General features: G+C 37.6%; 3 protein-coding genes across 3 annotated transcripts; 2 read left to right on the forward strand and 1 right to left on the reverse strand.

Moving 5' to 3' along the window:
• Nucleotides 1–1,562: 1,562 nt before the first annotated feature.
• On the forward strand, nt 1,563–6,141 carry LOC137725465 (uncharacterized). Its single transcript, XM_068464154.1, has 10 exons — nt 1,563–1,677; nt 2,013–2,064; nt 2,633–2,710; nt 3,001–3,025; nt 3,121–3,153; nt 3,265–3,386; nt 3,526–3,656; nt 4,468–4,691; nt 5,465–5,718; nt 5,838–6,141. Exons 2-10 carry the CDS (start codon nt 2,062–2,064, stop codon nt 5,934–5,936), a joined length of 969 nt encoding a protein of 322 aa, XP_068320255.1. The 5' UTR covers nt 1,563–1,677; nt 2,013–2,061; the 3' UTR covers nt 5,937–6,141.
• Nucleotides 6,142–6,524: 383 nt separating this feature from the next.
• Nucleotides 6,525–12,317, reverse strand: LOC137726602 (epimerase family protein SDR39U1 homolog, chloroplastic-like). The gene is made up of 13 exons (XM_068465540.1): nt 12,164–12,317; nt 12,034–12,087; nt 11,490–11,565; nt 11,047–11,106; nt 10,094–10,212; nt 9,883–9,927; nt 9,675–9,753; nt 9,153–9,214; nt 8,236–8,338; nt 7,740–7,800; nt 7,378–7,448; nt 7,000–7,139; nt 6,525–6,933 (listed from the first exon to the last, which is right to left on the reverse strand). Exons 1-13 carry the CDS (start codon nt 12,239–12,241, stop codon nt 6,820–6,822), a joined length of 1,062 nt encoding a protein of 353 aa, XP_068321641.1. The 5' UTR covers nt 12,242–12,317; the 3' UTR covers nt 6,525–6,819.
• A 4,582-nt stretch (nt 12,318–16,899) lies between these two features.
• LOC137726725 (small ribosomal subunit protein bTHXm-like) lies at nt 16,900–17,428 on the forward strand. The gene has a single exon (XM_068465681.1). It carries the CDS (start codon nt 16,975–16,977, stop codon nt 17,272–17,274), a length of 300 nt encoding a protein of 99 aa, XP_068321782.1. The 5' UTR covers nt 16,900–16,974; the 3' UTR covers nt 17,275–17,428.
• The last annotated feature ends 745 nt before the right edge of the window (nt 17,429–18,173 follow it).

Genomic DNA, 18,173 nt, shown 5'->3' on the forward strand with positions numbered 1-18,173 from the left:
CAAAGATGTTTTGCGATACATTCGTGAGACAACAAATATGGGTCTCTTCTACTTAGAGAAATGCACAAATGAGCAGATCCTTGTTGGATATGCAGATGTTGGTTTTCTCTCTGATCCGCATAAAGCCCGCTCACAAACTGGATATGTGTTCATTAATGGAGATACTGCAATCTCATGGTGCTCAACAAAGCAAACATTAGTTGCTACATCTTCAAATCATTTAGAAATACTTGCTTTACATGAAGCAAGTCGTGAATGTTCTTGGTTAAGATCAATGATCCATCATATCAGGAATTCATGTGGTCTACTTTCGAAGACAGACAATCTAACTATCATCCATGAAGATAATGCAATATGTGTTGCCCAAATGAAGGAATGATTCATCAAGAGCGATAAGACTAAACACATATCTCCAAAAATTTTCAGTGTACATGAGCTTCAGAAGGCTAAAGTTGTTGAAATCAGATAAATTCGTTCCAATGAAAATCTAGCAGACTTATTCACCAAATCTCTACCAAAGTGCACATTTCGGAAGTTAGTGCAGAGTATCGGATTACGTCGACTTACCAATCAACTAAATTTAAAGAATGTGGAATCAGGGAGAGACACATATCAAGGGGAGCATCCATGATACATGCATGTTGTACTCTTTTTCCTTCAGTTAGGATTTTTCCCACTGGGTTTTTCCTATCAAGGTTTTAACGAGTCAACGTAAACATACTTAACACTATATCAACAATCCAGGTAAAGTTGTACTCTTTTTCCTTCGCTATGGTTTTTTCCCACTGGGTTTTTCCAAGCAAGGTTTTAACGAGGCAACTGATGTTAATATGTGGGCATCCAAAGGGGAGAGTTGTAAATATTGGTGAATGAATGAATGCCCGCACAGCAATATGGACTTGGGAAAAGAATGATGATTGTATTTGTGTGATACTTTCAAAAAGTGTGTTGTGTTTTTCAAGATGTAATTATTACATTTATTTGGAGTTGCTCTATAAATAGAGCGCTCCGTGTGCTATCAAATGACAATGCGAAAAGAAAAGATCAATAACATCAGCATCTCTCCCTCCCTCTTTTATCTGTCATCCTCTTGTGTTATAGTTACAATGTGATATTTTACACTTGCTTCGCTCCTGTCACTAGCAAAGGTTATCTCTCTAACTTTTGCCTATTTATAACATAAATTACTGATGGGCTATGTTTTTTACCCCTTCAATTGGAGATGATATATAAATATGGCTTGCCATAATTCATTTAAAATAATTCTGGACAGAACTATGTTTAGCCCATTCGATTGGAGATGGCCTAACAACTCTCCACTCAGATACGAGGGAAGACTGGAGGGGAAAAGGGCCCATGTCACATAGCCCAATGATATCCAAATTTGAATTGGGCATGAGTTGTGGTCCAATAACTAGAAACCAACACAAGGCGGGAACAAAAGAACAGAAGCATTGAGTTGGTGGCAGATGAGCTAAAGTTGCATGGCCCAAAGGACATTTGGACTTGGGCTGCCACCCAATAATTATAGCGTGCACAAACGCACAGGGGCGCATGTTAGCCTTTTCTTTTCATGCTCAATCGTCCTACCTCTCTTCCCGACAGAGATCAAAACGCAACCAGACAGACGGACACTGTGGCTTCTTCATCTGCTCCTCCTCCACTCTACGTTTGACGGTATCAAATTCTCAACCCTAAATTTCAAATTATTTACCGTTTTGTTTCGCCTTTAGTTTTCCAATTCACAATCTAATTTCACTACTTGTAGATCCATCCAATTTTTTCCTGCCTGACAAAAGACCCTCAAATTTCTCTTTCTGTTTTGACCATGTCGTTTTCTTTTGAATAAAAACATCAAATTTTGCTTCTTTTTTTTGAATTAAACTAAATATTAGGTTGAGTTTTGAGTAGTGGTTATCTGCAATTCCAGTATTTCATTGATTAGTTATCAGTAGTTGATTATTTGGTTTCGTGTAAGTACATTGAGCATTGTTTTTGTTTTGTTTTGATAGGGAGCTTTCGGAGGTTGATAACCAGTGTTCAAATCTGTACTCACTCAATATGGTATGGGTTTAGTTTACTATATCTCATTATTTATATAAAAGAATAGAAACTCAGTGCCAACGGGCAGCTGATGGTTTTCTGGGTTGATGAGTATATTATTGACTATATTAGTTCATTTTTAACTTACAACCATCGATTATGTGTATTACGTTAGGTGACTAAAGTCTTTACCCCTGGTTCAGTATGACTAATGCTGATTTCAGCTTTTGAGATACTAATTGTTTGAGTAGTTTTGAGTTTAACCCATAGCTTACCGTCTACTTTGCATTGTCATGTGATTTGAGAAGTTACTAGTTACGGGTTCTTTTTCTTTAAGACTGATGCTAGTCATCTGCTATTAACTTATTGCAGACCAATTTAGATATTATTATCTCTTCTTCTTTTTTTTTAACTTCTCTTTTTTGCGAATAAAAGTATGTTAACTGCTACCGTTTATTTTGGTTGGTTTTTGGGACTTGAAGAGATTGTGCTCATGCATTGTTCTCCATTCAAATTTCTTGAAAGTCTTATAACCTGGTGTTCTTGATTAACCCTGAATTTTTGTTAAAATTTGTCCATCTTGTTGCAGGATTTTTATGGATACGGGTATCATGGGACATCGTTTGAGCAGACATATCGATGTTATCCTGCATCTTTCATTGAAAAGGTTGGAATTTTCAAATATGTATATATCTCAGCACTGTTAAAGGATAGATTATTGTCCTTAGTTAAAGGCATCCTTTCCATTTTTCTTTCTCTCCCCTGTTTGGAAGAAGTTTCATTTTTCTATGTAGTTCTGGGTCCATTATTTTGTAGTTGTGGTTGAATTTATGACACTTGGTTACTGGGCTTTTGTTTTCTACTGGATGAACCCCCCCTCCCCCGTGATTGTCAGTACTTTGTTCTCACTCGTTCAATTCCTTTATTCTGATATCAAATTTTTCCTTTTATTTTCAGCCACAAATTGAAAGTGGTGACAAAAGTAAGCCTCCAACTTGTAGCTTAGTTTTGTTAGGTTTTCCCTTTATTGTGTATTTGTAATTTTTTTTTTATTTTTTTATCTTGCTTATTTTTCAGTTATAATGCCTCCCTCAGCCCTTGACCGTCTTGGTGAGTTGTTTTACTTTAGTCCTTTATTATGAAGATTTCTTTGTCAGATGAATTTATTTCGTATTACTTGCCAACTATGATATATTAATGCTAATATTGATCATAATACAGCATCTTTACACATTGATTATCCAATGTTGTTTGAGCTTCGAAATGAATCTGTTGAACGGGTCTCTCATTGTGGGGTGCTGGAGTTCATTGCAGAAGAAGGCATGATCTATATGCCATATTGGGTAAGAATTCAGCGTGTTCTAAACTTCTAATATATGCACGGCTTTACTTGTTAAAGTTACTTTGCAGTTGATTTTGCAGCCAAAAATGCTTTCTGATCTTTAACTTGAGCTGTTTCCTTTTGGTGTTTTTATTTCTTAGATGATGGAGAATATGCTCTTGCAAGAAGGTGATATTGTGCGAGTGAAAAATGCAACTCTGCCGAAGGGAACATATGTTAAATTACAACCCCATACAAAGGACTTTCTAGATATCTCAAATCCAAAAGCTATGTAAGTAAATGATTCATATGTTATTCCATATTCATTATTTCTTTCACTTGGAAAAGAAGATTTTTAAAGGTGTTATTCGATATTCATTATTTTCCTCTTATCAATTTTGTGTGTGGTATTTTATTCCAACATGTCTCTGCGATTGTTGTACTTGTGTTAATTCAATTATTTAGGGGAAACCTAGCCATCGGATTTAGGAATATTTTTGTTTTTCCAATATATCCTTATTTTTCATTAAGATATTAATCCATTGTTTCTTTGATTTGTGTGCTTAAAGGAGGGAAAGTTTTCTTGTAAAGGAGGACGCGAGATCAGTATTATAAGAGTAAATAGAATCACTGTTATAACGTAGAAATGAATTGATATGATCTGTTAGTTTGAGGACAACAAACGAGTCGATAATGCATATTTGACTTGTTAACGTGTCTTGTTGAATTATTGCGTTTCTTTGTAATATGTGGTGTGAGTGGCCTGTCTATTTTATGCTGACTACCTCTTCCATGTTCATTCTCTGAAACTGTTTATTTATTGTGAGGATCATTTCTTGATTTTGTTTCATAAGTTTTCTGTTAAAGTTCTAATGCAAAAGGCCACTTTGTACTACAGTCTAGTGGTATTCCTCTTCACTTTTAAGTGAGAGGTCTTAGGTTCGATTCTTGCCAAAGGCGATTTTGAACCATATTATTGCTAACCCATTGTGAGGCTAGGCCCACCCCCTCCCCCTTAGTGTAGATAACATTTGTTTGTTCAAAAAAAATAAATAAATAAAGTTCTGATGCAAAAGAAGTTGATTATCTTATTTGCAATGCAGCTTGGAGACGACGCTGAGGAATTTTTCTTGCTTAACCACTGGGGACAGTATTATGGTAGCATACAACAACAAGAAGTACTATATAGATATTATAGATGCGAAGCCTTCTCACGCAATAACTATTATTGAGACAGACTGTGAGGTAGACTTTGCACCTCCACTTGACTATAAGGAACCTGAAAAGCCAGCCGCATCTGGCCCTCTAAATAAGGCAACTGCTCAAGGTACAGATTTCTTTCCTCATGGCCATAAGCATGGCTGGCATAATTTTTCCGGCTTTTCTATTTGTTTATTAAAGTTCTTGGTTTGTGGTTGATTGGATTCCCCTATTGTTTCCTTATTGTTCCCTTTTCTTTCTCAAAGCTATTTATTTTCTGTCCTTGCTCTTTTCTGAGGTTGAGTTGGCTTATCTGGTTCGTCTCATGTATGTCAGCTTTGTGTTGGAGCATATTGTTCTAGTGTAGTTAGACGTAGGTATTATACATTTTCATTGATGAACATACTTCTAGAGGCTACACAGATACAGATTGAAATATCCTGCTATGGGATTCATTTAGGAAGAAGGTAGACTTGGTGAATGCCTGAGATTTTACCAAGTTCACTGCCACTTGGCCATCCCCATTAATTTTTAAGATCTTCCGCATTGTTTGCTACAGTTGACAAACAAATTGTTGATTAAACCTTATGGATTGAGCATTTTGACAGAATCCTCATACTATTCAACTTTTTGACACTCGAGAAATTGGTAGAAAACTTTCACCAACGAAAACCAGTAAATTTTCAATTACTGAAAAAATGTTTACATTTTCTGCTTGACGGCTGGAATGGAAAATATAAACATTCTTGCATATGGTGACTAGGGTTTTCTTCAAGTCACAGAAATTACGTAGTTTTAGTCCTGTTAATTTTGAACACTGCATGTATTTCAACATAATAGTATTCCGTTGTCCAAAAAGAAAACAGAAAGAAATTAGATGAGTTTCTGTTTTTCTTGCAGTTGAAGAGGATCCTGCTGATGCTGAACCTAAATTTAACCCTTTTACCGGATCTGGAAGACGCTTGGATGGGAAACCTTTGAAATATGAGCCAGCACCAGCTTCTTCCTCAGAGTCCAAAGACAAGAAACCTGCAGTCACCAATGGAAATGCACAACCGTCTATGGGATCTAGTTCACAAGCTACCAGTCGTCAGGCTCAGGGAAAACTTGTTTTTGGAGCAAATGCCAGTCGCTCTCCAAAGGAAACACAGAAGGTACTCTTGGTTCTCTTGTTTCATGACGTCCATCAACTAACTTTGGAATTATATTACCGACGTTGCCAGTTTGTTGTGATGCTGATCATAAATCACTCTTGATTTATTCAATTCTGCAGGAAGCTGCAAAAGAGACTAAGAAAGAGCAGCAGCCGGAAGCGAAAGAAGAGCCTAAGTTCCAGCCGTTTACCGGGAAAAAGTACTCGCTGAGGGGTTGATTGGATCGGATTATCAAACCATGTGTTGGTTTTAACTTATGTTGTCCCACAACATCTGACCTTATCTGCGTCGGATTGGGTGAATATAACAAAATTATGTACTGGTCTTAGATGTTGTACCGTTGGATAAAACAGTAGGTTTTGTCAAAACTGAGGATAGAAATACAGTTTTAGTTTGTGCAGCATTTGGATTTTTTATTTTTTATTTTCCCCTTGCAATCCACCTGCATTGCAACAAAAACGGTCTATGGTTAATCTAACAAAATTTATCGTTTGACCCACAAAAAAACAAAAAAAAAAAAAAAAAAAAAAGAAAAAAGAACCTTTCGTTAATTCGGTATACATGTACTGATGATTACAGAAGGGGTTTGTTTGGTATCAACTTTAAAACTCAAGTCATAAACTATAAGGGCCTGTTTGGTAGCATTTTACAAACAATACACTTCACATGAAATTTCACGGATTAGATCCGTTTATTTTTCACAAGCATCTCCAATGGTATAGGCAATCGAAGCAGGCAAAACAATACTAAAAAGGTTGACGTGGCTTGATGCCTACTCAATTGGCGTATCTCAAATAAGAACTAGGAGTAATTTATATATGACACTTTGAAAATGTGTTCAGATAATACATTAACCACTTAAACAAGAGATCCACAGCATCCACAAGGACCAAAATTTCACCTGATTCCTTAAATCTGAGATTCTTATAATCTGGGATACCTTGTAGCTAAAGGAATGAAAAACAAAGATGTTTCCTCTGCAACTTGTTACAACATTTTCTTTACGATAACTGATCGGGATGCATCTTTCATGTAGGTTTTGGAGATTGTGATACCCACTGCCTAAAAGAATGAAAAACTACAGATATTTCCTCCGCCAAATTAGGCTGCCTTTTGTGAAATAATGGATCTTAATGCATCTCTCACATACGAGTATTTGAACGAGAAACCCAACTCCTTGGCTCTAACTGGAAGCACCCTCTGCCCATCCAGAACCTGCAACGACCTTGTTATGCATATGAAATCAGGAAAGGGTTGAAAAGAAAATAAAGAAATTCTTACCACAGAAGCACCTTCTCCAAGGACTGCTTTCAGGGCAAAGTCCGGTACAGGCAGCCATGAGGGCCTGCCCAAGACATTTCCCAAATGCTCACACATTTCGGCAAATCGAACAGGGTTTGGTGCAGTTCCATTGATAACTCCTGAGATTTAGGTAAAAACTGTGTTCAATATGTTGAAAAGTTTCGAGAACCAGTGTCACACGAGATTGTTGAGTGAACACATATCATCATTAATTCGTTTATTGAAATTCTTAAAAGAGTATTCGAACTATTTATAAGTGTAGTTATCTCCACGTGCCAGCAAACTTTAGATGAAACCAATATCAATCCTTTGGTTCTTTGTTTCACTTCAAATCAGTAATAAGCAATGAATCTTTACCGTTATAAGATGGATTGGATAGGGCTTCATATATCAGGTTCACTATGTCATCCAGATGAATCCAGGAAAACCTACACGATATTGAAAAGGATCAATTATCCAAGATGTTGACAGGAAGGACAAAATAAACTAATAAATGCCATCCAATCAGTACGTGTGAAACCTTTAGTAACTTTAGTTTCTTCTTTATTAAAAACCCGACATCCTCGGTTGATCATAAATATCTAAAATGAAACTTAACTGACGATGTCATATTGTCTGATTAGCTAAACCAGAGCAATCTTTGCTTTCAAAGTGGCAATTGGAAAGTGTTAGTAGTAAAACATTGACTGATACCCGTCAGACAGAATTGAGGACAATACCATTGCTTTCCAGAGCCCAAGGGTCCTCCAGCAAACACCATAAAGAGAGGGATCATTTTAGCTGCAAATGCTCAAAGGTGTAAGCATGCGTGAGGCAGACTGAGATTATTAGTGTCATACGAACCACAGTTATAGATATGTATAATTTGTAACAAAATCGAGTGACATTTTAAATGTTTTTTTGCCAATATCTAACGGAAGACATGGCACACAACCGAGCGCAATGGCATTCTAGGATTCATACGGCTGACCCCACTTAGCGGGAAAAGGCTTTGTTGTTGTATATTTTTGTAACATGACATCAGAAATTGAAAGTTAGAGATAATTATGCATAGAACAGCCTGATACAATTACGAGGTCATGCAAACCTCAGTGCAACCAGATTGGTCAATGTATAATCAAACATAAAGCAGAAAAATTGCAAACCGAAGTCAATTTTAGCAAGTCTAGTTAGTGAGCAAACATTGCAACTAAGGTTTCACAGTATAGAGCATACCTAAAGCTCCACCATCATTACCAAGAACAACACCAATGCGAACGAGCGCTAGCCTAACATCCTTATTCACTTTGAGGGCAGTTCCTTCCCATTCTCTACAAACCTGAAAAGACTTACATGTTAGTTGAAGATCCTGAAAGGCTTAGATGCGAGTTAAAGATGAGGATAATCTTTTGCACAAACGAGAAGTTGCGATAGTGATGATGTGATATTCTGTCATGGACTGGAAGCTCTGTGTTGGTGATAGAGTGTATATTTAGCCGGACTGACAATATGTCCAAAAGTCCATTCTACAACTCATAATAACACTAGGCACCACGTCTATGAGTTCTAAAAAGAAAACATAAACATAATTCATCTGAGCTGCAATAGCCCTTGGCCAGTGATCCTAAAACTCTAAAACCGAGATTAAATATGATCAAAGTAATCAGGAATGCTTCTACCTATTCAGGTCGTACAGCACCATTGAAATTAGAAAGTTCAATTTTGCATTTAATTATTTCCATCATGTCATTTTTTTTTAAAATAAAAATAAAAAGTTACTCTATCACAACCAAAGGACATGGCAAGAAGCTATTATTTCAATTTCCTGGAAATTCAAACCTTATTCAGAAAATTAGTCATCCGTAACCACAAAGCCTAAAGGAGGTTGAGGTAGCATCCCCAAAAGGGTTTCAGGGTGGCAATCAGTTTGATCCAACTACATTGGCTATGTTGTTGATCAATCTGACTATGCATTCAACATCTATTTAGTATGACAGTCATTAGTCAGATAATTAAATAGTCTCAAAACATACTGGATAATGGAAATCTTAGAAGTTTTAAGCATCTTTTACCACGTCAATTAGGCTTTCATATATTCTTTTTAAAACTGATTATGCATAAAACATACATAATAAAATAATTCCATTGCTTACCTCAGCTAAGTAATCGTTCCCTGACGGACTTTGCTCATCAAATATTTGTGTCTCACTAGTACCTGACCATGATGAATAAAAAATTAAACAAGATCCAAAAAGGAAAATGAGCTTAGTAACTTTAAAGAGGCTCCTTAAATTTGGATTATGAGTCTCGAGTAACAGAAAATCATATGCCAGCTATAGGGAGATAATGAGTATTGCCTCAGCACAATGACTATATAATAGTTACTAAATGGTCTTCTAACTCACTCCGACATCAGAATGTATCACTTAAGATATTTATCAATTATCTAAGAACTTTATCGATTAACTAGCAGATCCAAGGACGCTCCAATTCCATGGGGTATTGAAATGCTTAGTCAGAATCTAATGATCCAGAAGAATAAATTCCGCATAAATGCCTACAATGTTTTACAGATGAATACTAGCACAGCAAGAAAAATAACTGAAAGTTCATGCAAACCAAGCAATAGGATGATGCAGTTACTTAATAGATAAAAAGCATGAGACTGAACGGACCATAGTAACCGACAGCTGTTGCGCTAACCAAGACTGTAGGTCGAACTGCATCTGGTAAATTGTTTATTAAATCTATGACCTTCACAACCAGTTGAAAGGCCGAATCAGTTTTTGGTTAAATAATACTCTCTTTATTAAGAAAAGGAACAAAAAGTGATTTGTATTTTGACAGCCGCATGAAATAATCAGTGTAAGAAACACTACTAACCTTCGATGTGACTCTAATCCTGCTAGTCTTGATCTCTTTCCTTATCTACAGTCCAATTAGAAGTTAGTAACTTCTAGGCATACATACATATGTTCACTTCTGATATTGAAACCCCATGAATCACATACTGTATGACCTTAGCCAGCAATGTTCCGTCAATTCATGGCAGTTTTACTGCTATAAAGTTTAAATATTCACCACTGGTACCAACCTCAGGAGACCATCTTGTGCTAATGGGCAGTCCAGCCAAATTTACGACACCAGTTGAACCTTGAATGCTGTCTTTCCACTGTGGCTCCTCTGCAATCACAATTCCTGGAAAGTCCTTGACTACAGATGGCAGGAAAAATTTCAAGTGTTAACCCAATAGAGAAGACTATCTCAATATTACCCTGGACGATAAACCAGCAGTTAACAATGATTCAAGCATTGGGGTTATTTCAATCTGTATACGAGTGTAACAACTTATATTCGGCAATTTTTTTATATTTCATAATAAACAAATAGAATCATTTTTTTGTTAAGTTACCATGTCCCCAAAAGCTTAACTATTAGGAACCAAGCCCAACAACGTATATCAAGAATAATTTAACATGAAACACTAACACTCTTTCTCACATGACGTTCACACAACAACTGAACCAAATGAGGCCTTACAGGAGCACAGTAGAAATTAACAGAAAACAGGGGTATCAATACTAGAACCAATGGCTTGAGGAACAACCTCTCTCCAAACCCCATCAAGCATCAAACAACAACACGCACTAACAATTTGTTTAAAGTATACATAAAATAATTCTTCCTTTAGTTTTTGAGTTTATTCTTTGGGATGAAGGAGGGGCTGTTGGACAGATATCCAACTGTTTAACCCATTCTAAAAAGCAGATTTTTTTTTTCTAGAAGTTGATTATCCTTCCAAGTGTTGGAAAAGTAAACACTAGCTGCTTATATATCATTGCTTTTGATGTAATGAGGAAGTGACTGGTGGAACAATAGAGCAGCTCCACTTTCAAATGATTCACATGAATTTGATTTTCTTGGTCCTCAGAAAATCTAACTGAGTCAAATTTAACTAGGATTCATAGAATCATGTGCACAAACTTACTATTCCTAGATTTCAAAAGATTTGAGAAAATAGCCAACAAGTGTAAATTACCTTCTTACCCGGAAAAATTAACTCAGACTTCGATCTGGACCGTGTCAAGACATGCACACTATGATTATCTGCATTACAAATTGGATCGAAAGAACATTTAGCTAGTGAAACTATGCACATGTAGTATGAGTTTCGGCTTCATAGACAATAAGTATTAGGCAACATAGTCTTAGTTAATGCAACCAAGCAGCACCACAACCTTGAAATCATTTGATTTGGTTGTAAATGCACCTTGTTATGCATAAATACTGAAAGATATGCGTGTCCCTTCTTGCTAGCTCCAGTAAAAAATAAGGACCAAATCAATATTCATTGGGAAATAATCAAATAACATAAACAAGCATTAATCTGAGGTGGATGCACGAAAATAAAATATAAACACAACAGAATGGAAACACTGCGTATAAGTCCGCAAGATTTCTATAATAATGGAGAAGAGAATGAGCATAACCTGCATGCAGCCTTTGCACCAATCTTCTCCCGATAAAACCCGTAGCTCCAGTTATTGATACAGTCAACTGATTTGCCTAAGACAACCTACAAGGAGTCAATCTCCAACAGGCAAATGCAACCTATAAATGCTCAAATACATTCATGTGACTTTCCAACTTTGTAACCACACACATAAATGCAATCATCCTAATCATCTGATTTATCACTCATCATCACCCACTATGTTATATAAAAAGGGCTGATGATAAGTAACTTTGTGAAGCCCAATCCCTACAAGTTCTGGACCAAACTGCAATGCAAAGAGGTGGTAAACGTTAAGGTAGTTATGTGGTAAGTCCAGTTGGTGAGGGCAATGTGCGCCCTCCTTACACCCAAGTTCGAATCCCCCTCCCGGAAAATTAGAATAGTTTAGAATATCGCTTGTGTCAGTGACAAAGTATTAAATTCTAGTAAATACTGAATCGACCAAGTAAATTTGTATAAATATGAACAGAAATGTACGTGTGCGTGTTTGGAAGGATTCATAGTTTGAAGAGCATTACCTTCTGGGGTTGGTCAGAGGCACACCAAACACTGAGCCTCCTAGTCCCACACTTCTAAGAACCCAGAAAACAAAAAAGATTAAAAACAAAACAAAGGAGAAATTGGAGAAGTGGGTAGTGAGTTACTCACAGAGAGGGGCAGAGAAACGTGAAGAGAGGTGGAGACAGTGTGGGTCCATGAGAGAGCAGTGGCTCCACAGACCTCCATTGCTGCAGCAGCTTGCAAGCTCTCTCTTTCTGCTAAAACAAGATGTTTTATTTCTGTTTTGTGAGATGGCGGTGAAAGGAACGGCTAATGCTAATCCACCGAGTCCAAGTCACTCACAAATGGAAATGTGTTTGATTCCGAACCACACCCAATGACCCAAACTAAAACAACCGCCCATTTCTTTTTTAGGGTCAAAGGAGATTTTTATTACAAAAAAACACACCTTATAACATAGGCTCAACACACATTTTAAATACAACCAAACAAGGCCTAAGACAAAAGTAAAACAGAAAAAAGGCCCAGCAACAATAAGGCCCAGAAACCAAACAGCTTCCACCAGAAGCTTCTATAGCCACCTCCACCTTTTGAAACAGGTCCTTCGGCCGATTCCCATCCTCTGTCCAGTAACACCTCCACAGATGCCACCTCCAACCCAAATTTGCTATTAGACCACAACCATAAACAAGGGATAATCGGCAACCAAGTGAACGAAGCTGATTATCAGTATGAAGTTCGTGGATATCCACGAACGACACTGTCGGAAGCGACAAACAACAAGGAGAAAGTGCTGGTGTTTATAACACTCGAGCCGGTGTTAACATCGAAACTCTACACACAATCTTCTCAAGAAACATGGCTGAAGATCGGATCAAGGATGCGCAGGGAAGAGGTTTACCTTTAAGGAGTAAAGGAAATGGGGAGACCATAGTGAAAATTTGGAAGAGGTAGCAGTAGAGGCAGGGAGAGAAGAAGGAAAAGATAAAGTAAAAGACACAGCAACCGACCCAGGCCAAAGCTAGGGTCGGTGCCACCCTAAAGTAAAAGACACAGCAACCGAACCCGGCCGAAGCTAGGGTCGGTGCCACCCGAAAATCCCAAGTTCGAAAGACTCACAGGCAATGAGAAATTCCATGGATTTTAGTGACGCATTTTTAGAGGAGGGCTGGTCGATCTCGTGTTTGACAATAAAAAAAATTAAAAGTTTTAAACTATTGAATGATGGTTCAACAAAAAAAACATATTATTGAATGATGATTGGTAGTGAATGGCACTTTGATTATCCTGATTGAGGAATCTTTTAATACTTAGACGTGTGAATAGCCACATTGATTTGAACAGATTTATTCTCTTGAAGTTCAAATCACCCTCCACACATTTTAGATAAATTTAACGCATAATGTTCCTTGTATGAAAAAACCAAAAAAAAAAAAAAAAAAACCAAAAGGATCTACCAATCCAACAAGTTAAGTTTTGTCATGTGCTAAAAAATCTTAATTTATTGATAATGTGTTAAAAAAATATAAATCATTATCGTTGACAAGTGATGTTTAACAACTTTCAACTTCAACTTATAGATCGTGTTGTATCAAACACTTGATAGTTGTGCTTCAGTATTACATATTTGTATCTAATTTAATAATTTATTTCACTCTTGTATTCTTATCTTCGGCTATTTTCAATGTTTAGGCATAAAGGTTGAAGTTATAAATTCATACTTGACTTCAAATTTGACTTCAAAAGTTATATCATCTCCAATGTGCATTCTGATTTTTAACTCTTGTGCATTGAAAATAGTTAAACTTAAAGCTAATTTTTTATTTAATTTTGAATCGTAAACCACCGTATCATATGTACATTTATCCATGATATAAAAAACCATCATCGAGGTTCTCCTTGTTGATTCCACAATAGAAGCATCTTGAGTGATACAAAGCAAGTCTTACAAACAGCAATATCTTCTTCATGAGAAACTGATGGACCTCTTGCTCTTTTGATTTCCTAGCTCGACTACGAGTGTTTTCCATATTGTAACGAGGCTAAATGGATTAAATGTACTTCGAATTAAAAGAAAGTAAAGGTATGCATTTGTAGGAGATTTTAGAACTAGTCGTCACTACTTTTCGTCAAGATATAGATTATGGCCGTTGAATACATGTTAGGTGCAAATCTTTCGAAATAAAAATGACAGCAACTATTTGAAATAAAATAGTCATTAAGCAAGAATTCTATTGTATACCATTGAATGATGACAACAACTATTTGTAGGTTGGTCTGAAGGTGATCTCTTGTTTCACTAGACACCCGCTTTCTTGAACACTTGCTCATTTGGACACCTATGTGCTCGGACACTCACAAGTTCGGACACCCATTTGTTTGAGCACTTACGAGATTAAACACCCACAAGCTCAGACACCCTTAAGCTTGGACCTTGACTCACGAACCTAACTTGTGGACCCAACTCAAAGACCATAGGTATGGCCCCGACTTATAGACTTGACCATGTGGACCTGACTTGTGGACCCACACATAGAACCAATATGTGAACTCGACAAGCGGATCTGGCTTATGTCAAGAATCAACTCATTGTGAGTGCACAATGATGCAAGTGTATACTCGCAACGAAGAACGCCACCAACTGAGTTGTCTAGTAATGAGCATAGCCTCCATCCTCGCAACAGCCTCACCGCAAGCACTACCTCTAATCGAGCAGCCTTGCAATGTGTTCTACTTTTTGCCGAGTATTGCTTCACGTTGAGCACCGCCTCATGTTGAGTTCGGCCTGCACATGGATTGGATTTGAAGTCTTTAGCCAAAAAACTCTCTTGAGTGAAGACTTGGGGGACTCTTGTTGTACCGTATATGGGGTCTCAATATTTGGGCCTCATTACATAGCCCATGATGTATGTATGAGAGGAGGGAAACTCTTAGTCTATAAAAGGAATCATTCACCCTCACTTTAGGAGGATGACAAACCTAGCCTCTCTAGCAACAAGCCTCCATATACAATGTAACTCTCATTTTATATAGTGAAACTGGATCGACACCCGTGTGGCCGTAGCCCCCACTTCAAGTGAACCACTATATGTCGTTGTGTTCTTGTACGTATGTGTGATTTACGATCGGATTTAATTAGTCCAAGATCAACCCGATTTTGTGCATCAACAAAGTTGGTCATCACTTTTTGAAATGATAATTATATTTTGTGTAATTCAATGAGGATCTTACTTTTAACCGAACAATTGTGTCAATTTTAGAGTCAAATATAACTTTTGACTCTAAATTATTCAGCCTATTAAAGATAGCCTTAAAAGTTTACAGGTTGTTTAAAGAATTTGGCATAGATTTTTTGTTATACTATTTCAAATTTCAAAAAGAGAAAGAAAAAAGGGAGATAATTCTCTAATGTAGTTTGCATCACCCATTTTTCTAGTAATATTCTCTCTTCTTCTTCTTTTTTTATTTTTTATTTTTATTTTCTTTATAGTAATTAGTAATAGGGTAAATCTAAGTTTACTATTCTTAAGTTTCGTGGTTTTCAATATTTGGTATATGAAGTTTTTTTCGTTCCAGAGTCATACCTAAAGTGTTAATTTTAGGATAGTCTCATACATCTGTTGGTCGGACCGTTAAGTCTTCCGTTAACTGACGTGGTGCCCATGTGGACAATGACTAGGCACCACGTGTCATTAAGAAGTCCACATGGAAATTAAAAATTCAAGCTAGCCCCACTTGGACATTAAAAAAATAAATAAAAACTAAAAAAAAATAAAAAATAAAAACTAAGGGTTTTTCCCATCCCCATTTCGAACCACGTTGCAAATCCCCAGCAGCCCCATCTTCGTCTTCACCATTGCAAATCCCTAGCAACCTCCTGCTCCAAACCCTCATCCTCCTCATCCCAAAACCTAACCCCATCCTCCACACCCCAAAACCCAACCTTAGCCAAGAGACGTCGTCGCATGAATTTATTCACAGAGCCCAATCCTCCAACACACCTAGCCCAAGGCCGCATATCTCTACCCTCCTCCTCCGGATCCGGTCAAGGCCTCCAAACCTTCGCTTGAAATCCGATGCCAACGTGGATCTTCCCAAATTCGACCCAAAATTTGTACCGTTGGATGCTCCTGAATTGGACCCCTACCCACATCTAGCCTGGAGACCCTGACATCTTGCAAATCCAATTGTTGTTGGTAGAGATTTGATTCTGAACTTCCTTCAAATTCACAAAAAATGGAAGGAAAAAAAATTAAAAATCACAGAGATAGAGAGAGAGAGATTGAGGAGGACTGGGAGAGTACCTGCTTTTGGGTGTCTTCGTGTAGAGAAGAAGAATTGAAAGCGAGAGCTTAGAGGGAGAACAAAAAAGAGGGGTTGGTCACTGGATTGGATGGGAGGGAGAAAAGAAAGCTGGGAGGGGAGCGGTGCCGACGAAGGAGGAGGGGGAGGGGGAGGCGGAGGAAGAGGAAGGATCGTGATTTTCTGTGTTGGGTGGGGAAGAAGAAACAGAGAGATGAACTCAAATTAGTTTTTTAGTTTTTAAAATTCAAAATTTAAAATTGTTTTAGTTTTTAATTTTTTAATATTCACGTGGACCCATGCTGACACGTGACATTCGTTCATTGTTCATGTGGGTGCCACGTCATCAGTTAACAGAGGTGAAACTTACAGAGGTGAAACTTAACGGATGTATGAGACTGTTCCAAAATTATGACTTTAGGTACCTTTCTGGGATGAAAAAAAATTTCATGTATCAAATGTTGAAAACCAATAAACTTCATGATAGTAAATTGAGATTAACCCTTAGTAGGATTATTAGAACATAATGGATTTGGGCTTTATATCCAATCCGGGCACAAAACAACCGAACAACGGAAGCCTACTGAAAAACTAAAATATTTGATAACAGCAGCTGTGAATAGTGAGAGAGAATAGTGGTGAATGAAGTGGAAGAAATGGCGATGATGATGCAGTGGTGCGGCGCAGCGGCGAGGCGGGTGCTGATGGCGGAGCAGCGCGCCATCTTCACAACCTCCTCTTCTTCCTCCCCGGCAGCAGCAGCAATTGCAAAAGCAAATGTGCTTGGGGCGCCGATGCTGTGCGGGCGAGGAGACAAGAAGACGAAGAAGGGGAAGCGATTCAAAGGGTCGTTCGGAAACGCTCGGCCGAAGAAGGAGAAGAGGATCGAGCGCATTAAGGACAAGGTTGAGGTCCCCAGGTCCACCCCTTGGCCTCTCCCTTTCAAGCTCATCTGAATTTTTCAATTTTTCACTCTCTTTTCTCTAAGGGGTTTTAGCTCCATGCATGTAATGTGGAACTCCCTAATTTTTAGGGTTTTAAGTGTTTATGTCATACCTTGTTATCAAATGGAGACATTTTTATTTTAAGGCAATGCATATTTCTGGTATATATGTTTCGATTGTTGATTTGATTGTTTGATGGGTCTCTTGGTCTTGTAATTTTGTTGTCTAAAACCACAAAATGCATGGTAAGATTTGAAATTTTGATTGAGAGCTAATAACAATTGATAGACATGGGCGTGTGTGCTCGTATCCCCCTTCCCGTAGTTTAGATTGGATTAGGTGTCGCTCGACCTACTTAGAATGGAAATGTCGGGACTTATGGTGTTTAACTGTGCTATTCATTCTTATTGGGGTTAAGAATGAAAATGGTGATTGCTGATGTAGTAGGGATTTGATCTGCATACAGTGAAGTACTTCCTTTTCTCTGGAGCATTTAGCAGGGTTCTAACTTCGGGTTCTTTGCTGAACTTGTAAATCTATTCTAGTTTATACATGTTCACATAACACGGCGTGTATTTTCAGCATATAATCTTCTAAGACTGTTTCACTTAATTGCTTGAGTAACTTTGAAGACATTTAGAAATATATCGAAGCAATTTTGTTGGAGTGGAACTGACAAAAAGAGATGAGAGCAATACGAAACGGAAATATTGAACTAGGTAGGTACATTAGAGTTCTGGTGGGTGCAATGTGAGCGTAGCATACAAGGATGGTTTGTGCATTTTATAAGATGGACACCAACTATTTACTTCAAAATGCTTTATGCATAGGAATAGGCGTCATGAGTTATGATATTCAGTTTGTGCGCGGGGTGGAAACACATTGCGGTTCAGTTTGTGACACTAGCTGCT

The sequence above is a fragment of the Pyrus communis genome, chromosome 2 (genome assembly GCF_963583255.1).
Source record: "Pyrus communis chromosome 2, drPyrComm1.1, whole genome shotgun sequence".
NCBI classification, from domain to species: Eukaryota; Viridiplantae; Streptophyta; class Magnoliopsida; order Rosales; family Rosaceae; genus Pyrus; species Pyrus communis.

What these genes read in the sequence shown, in the direction of transcription:
- LOC137726602 (XM_068465540.1), bottom strand. Translation starts at nt 12,241, where the DNA reads ATGGAGGTCTGTGGAGCCACTGCTCTCTCATGGACCCACACTGTCTCC. An exon ending in AACAGCTGTCGGTTACTATG is followed by an intron (nt 9,215 to 9,674) that starts GTCCGTTCAGTC and finishes CATCATGGTCAG; the next exon opens with GTACTAGTGAGACACAAATA. An exon ending in ATCCAATCCATCTTATAACG is followed by an intron (nt 7,140 to 7,377) that starts GTAAAGATTCAT and finishes CCTAAATCTCAG; the next exon opens with GAGTTATCAATGGAACTGCA.
- LOC137726725 (XM_068465681.1), top strand. Translation starts at nt 16,975, where the DNA reads ATGGCGATGATGATGCAGTGGTGCGGCGCAGCGGCGAGGCGGGTGCTG.
- LOC137725465 (XM_068464154.1), top strand. An exon ending in TGATCTATATGCCATATTGG is followed by an intron (nt 3,387 to 3,525) that starts GTAAGAATTCAG and finishes TTTATTTCTTAG; the next exon opens with ATGATGGAGAATATGCTCTT. An exon ending in CTCCAAAGGAAACACAGAAG is followed by an intron (nt 5,719 to 5,837) that starts GTACTCTTGGTT and finishes TCAATTCTGCAG; the next exon opens with GAAGCTGCAAAAGAGACTAA.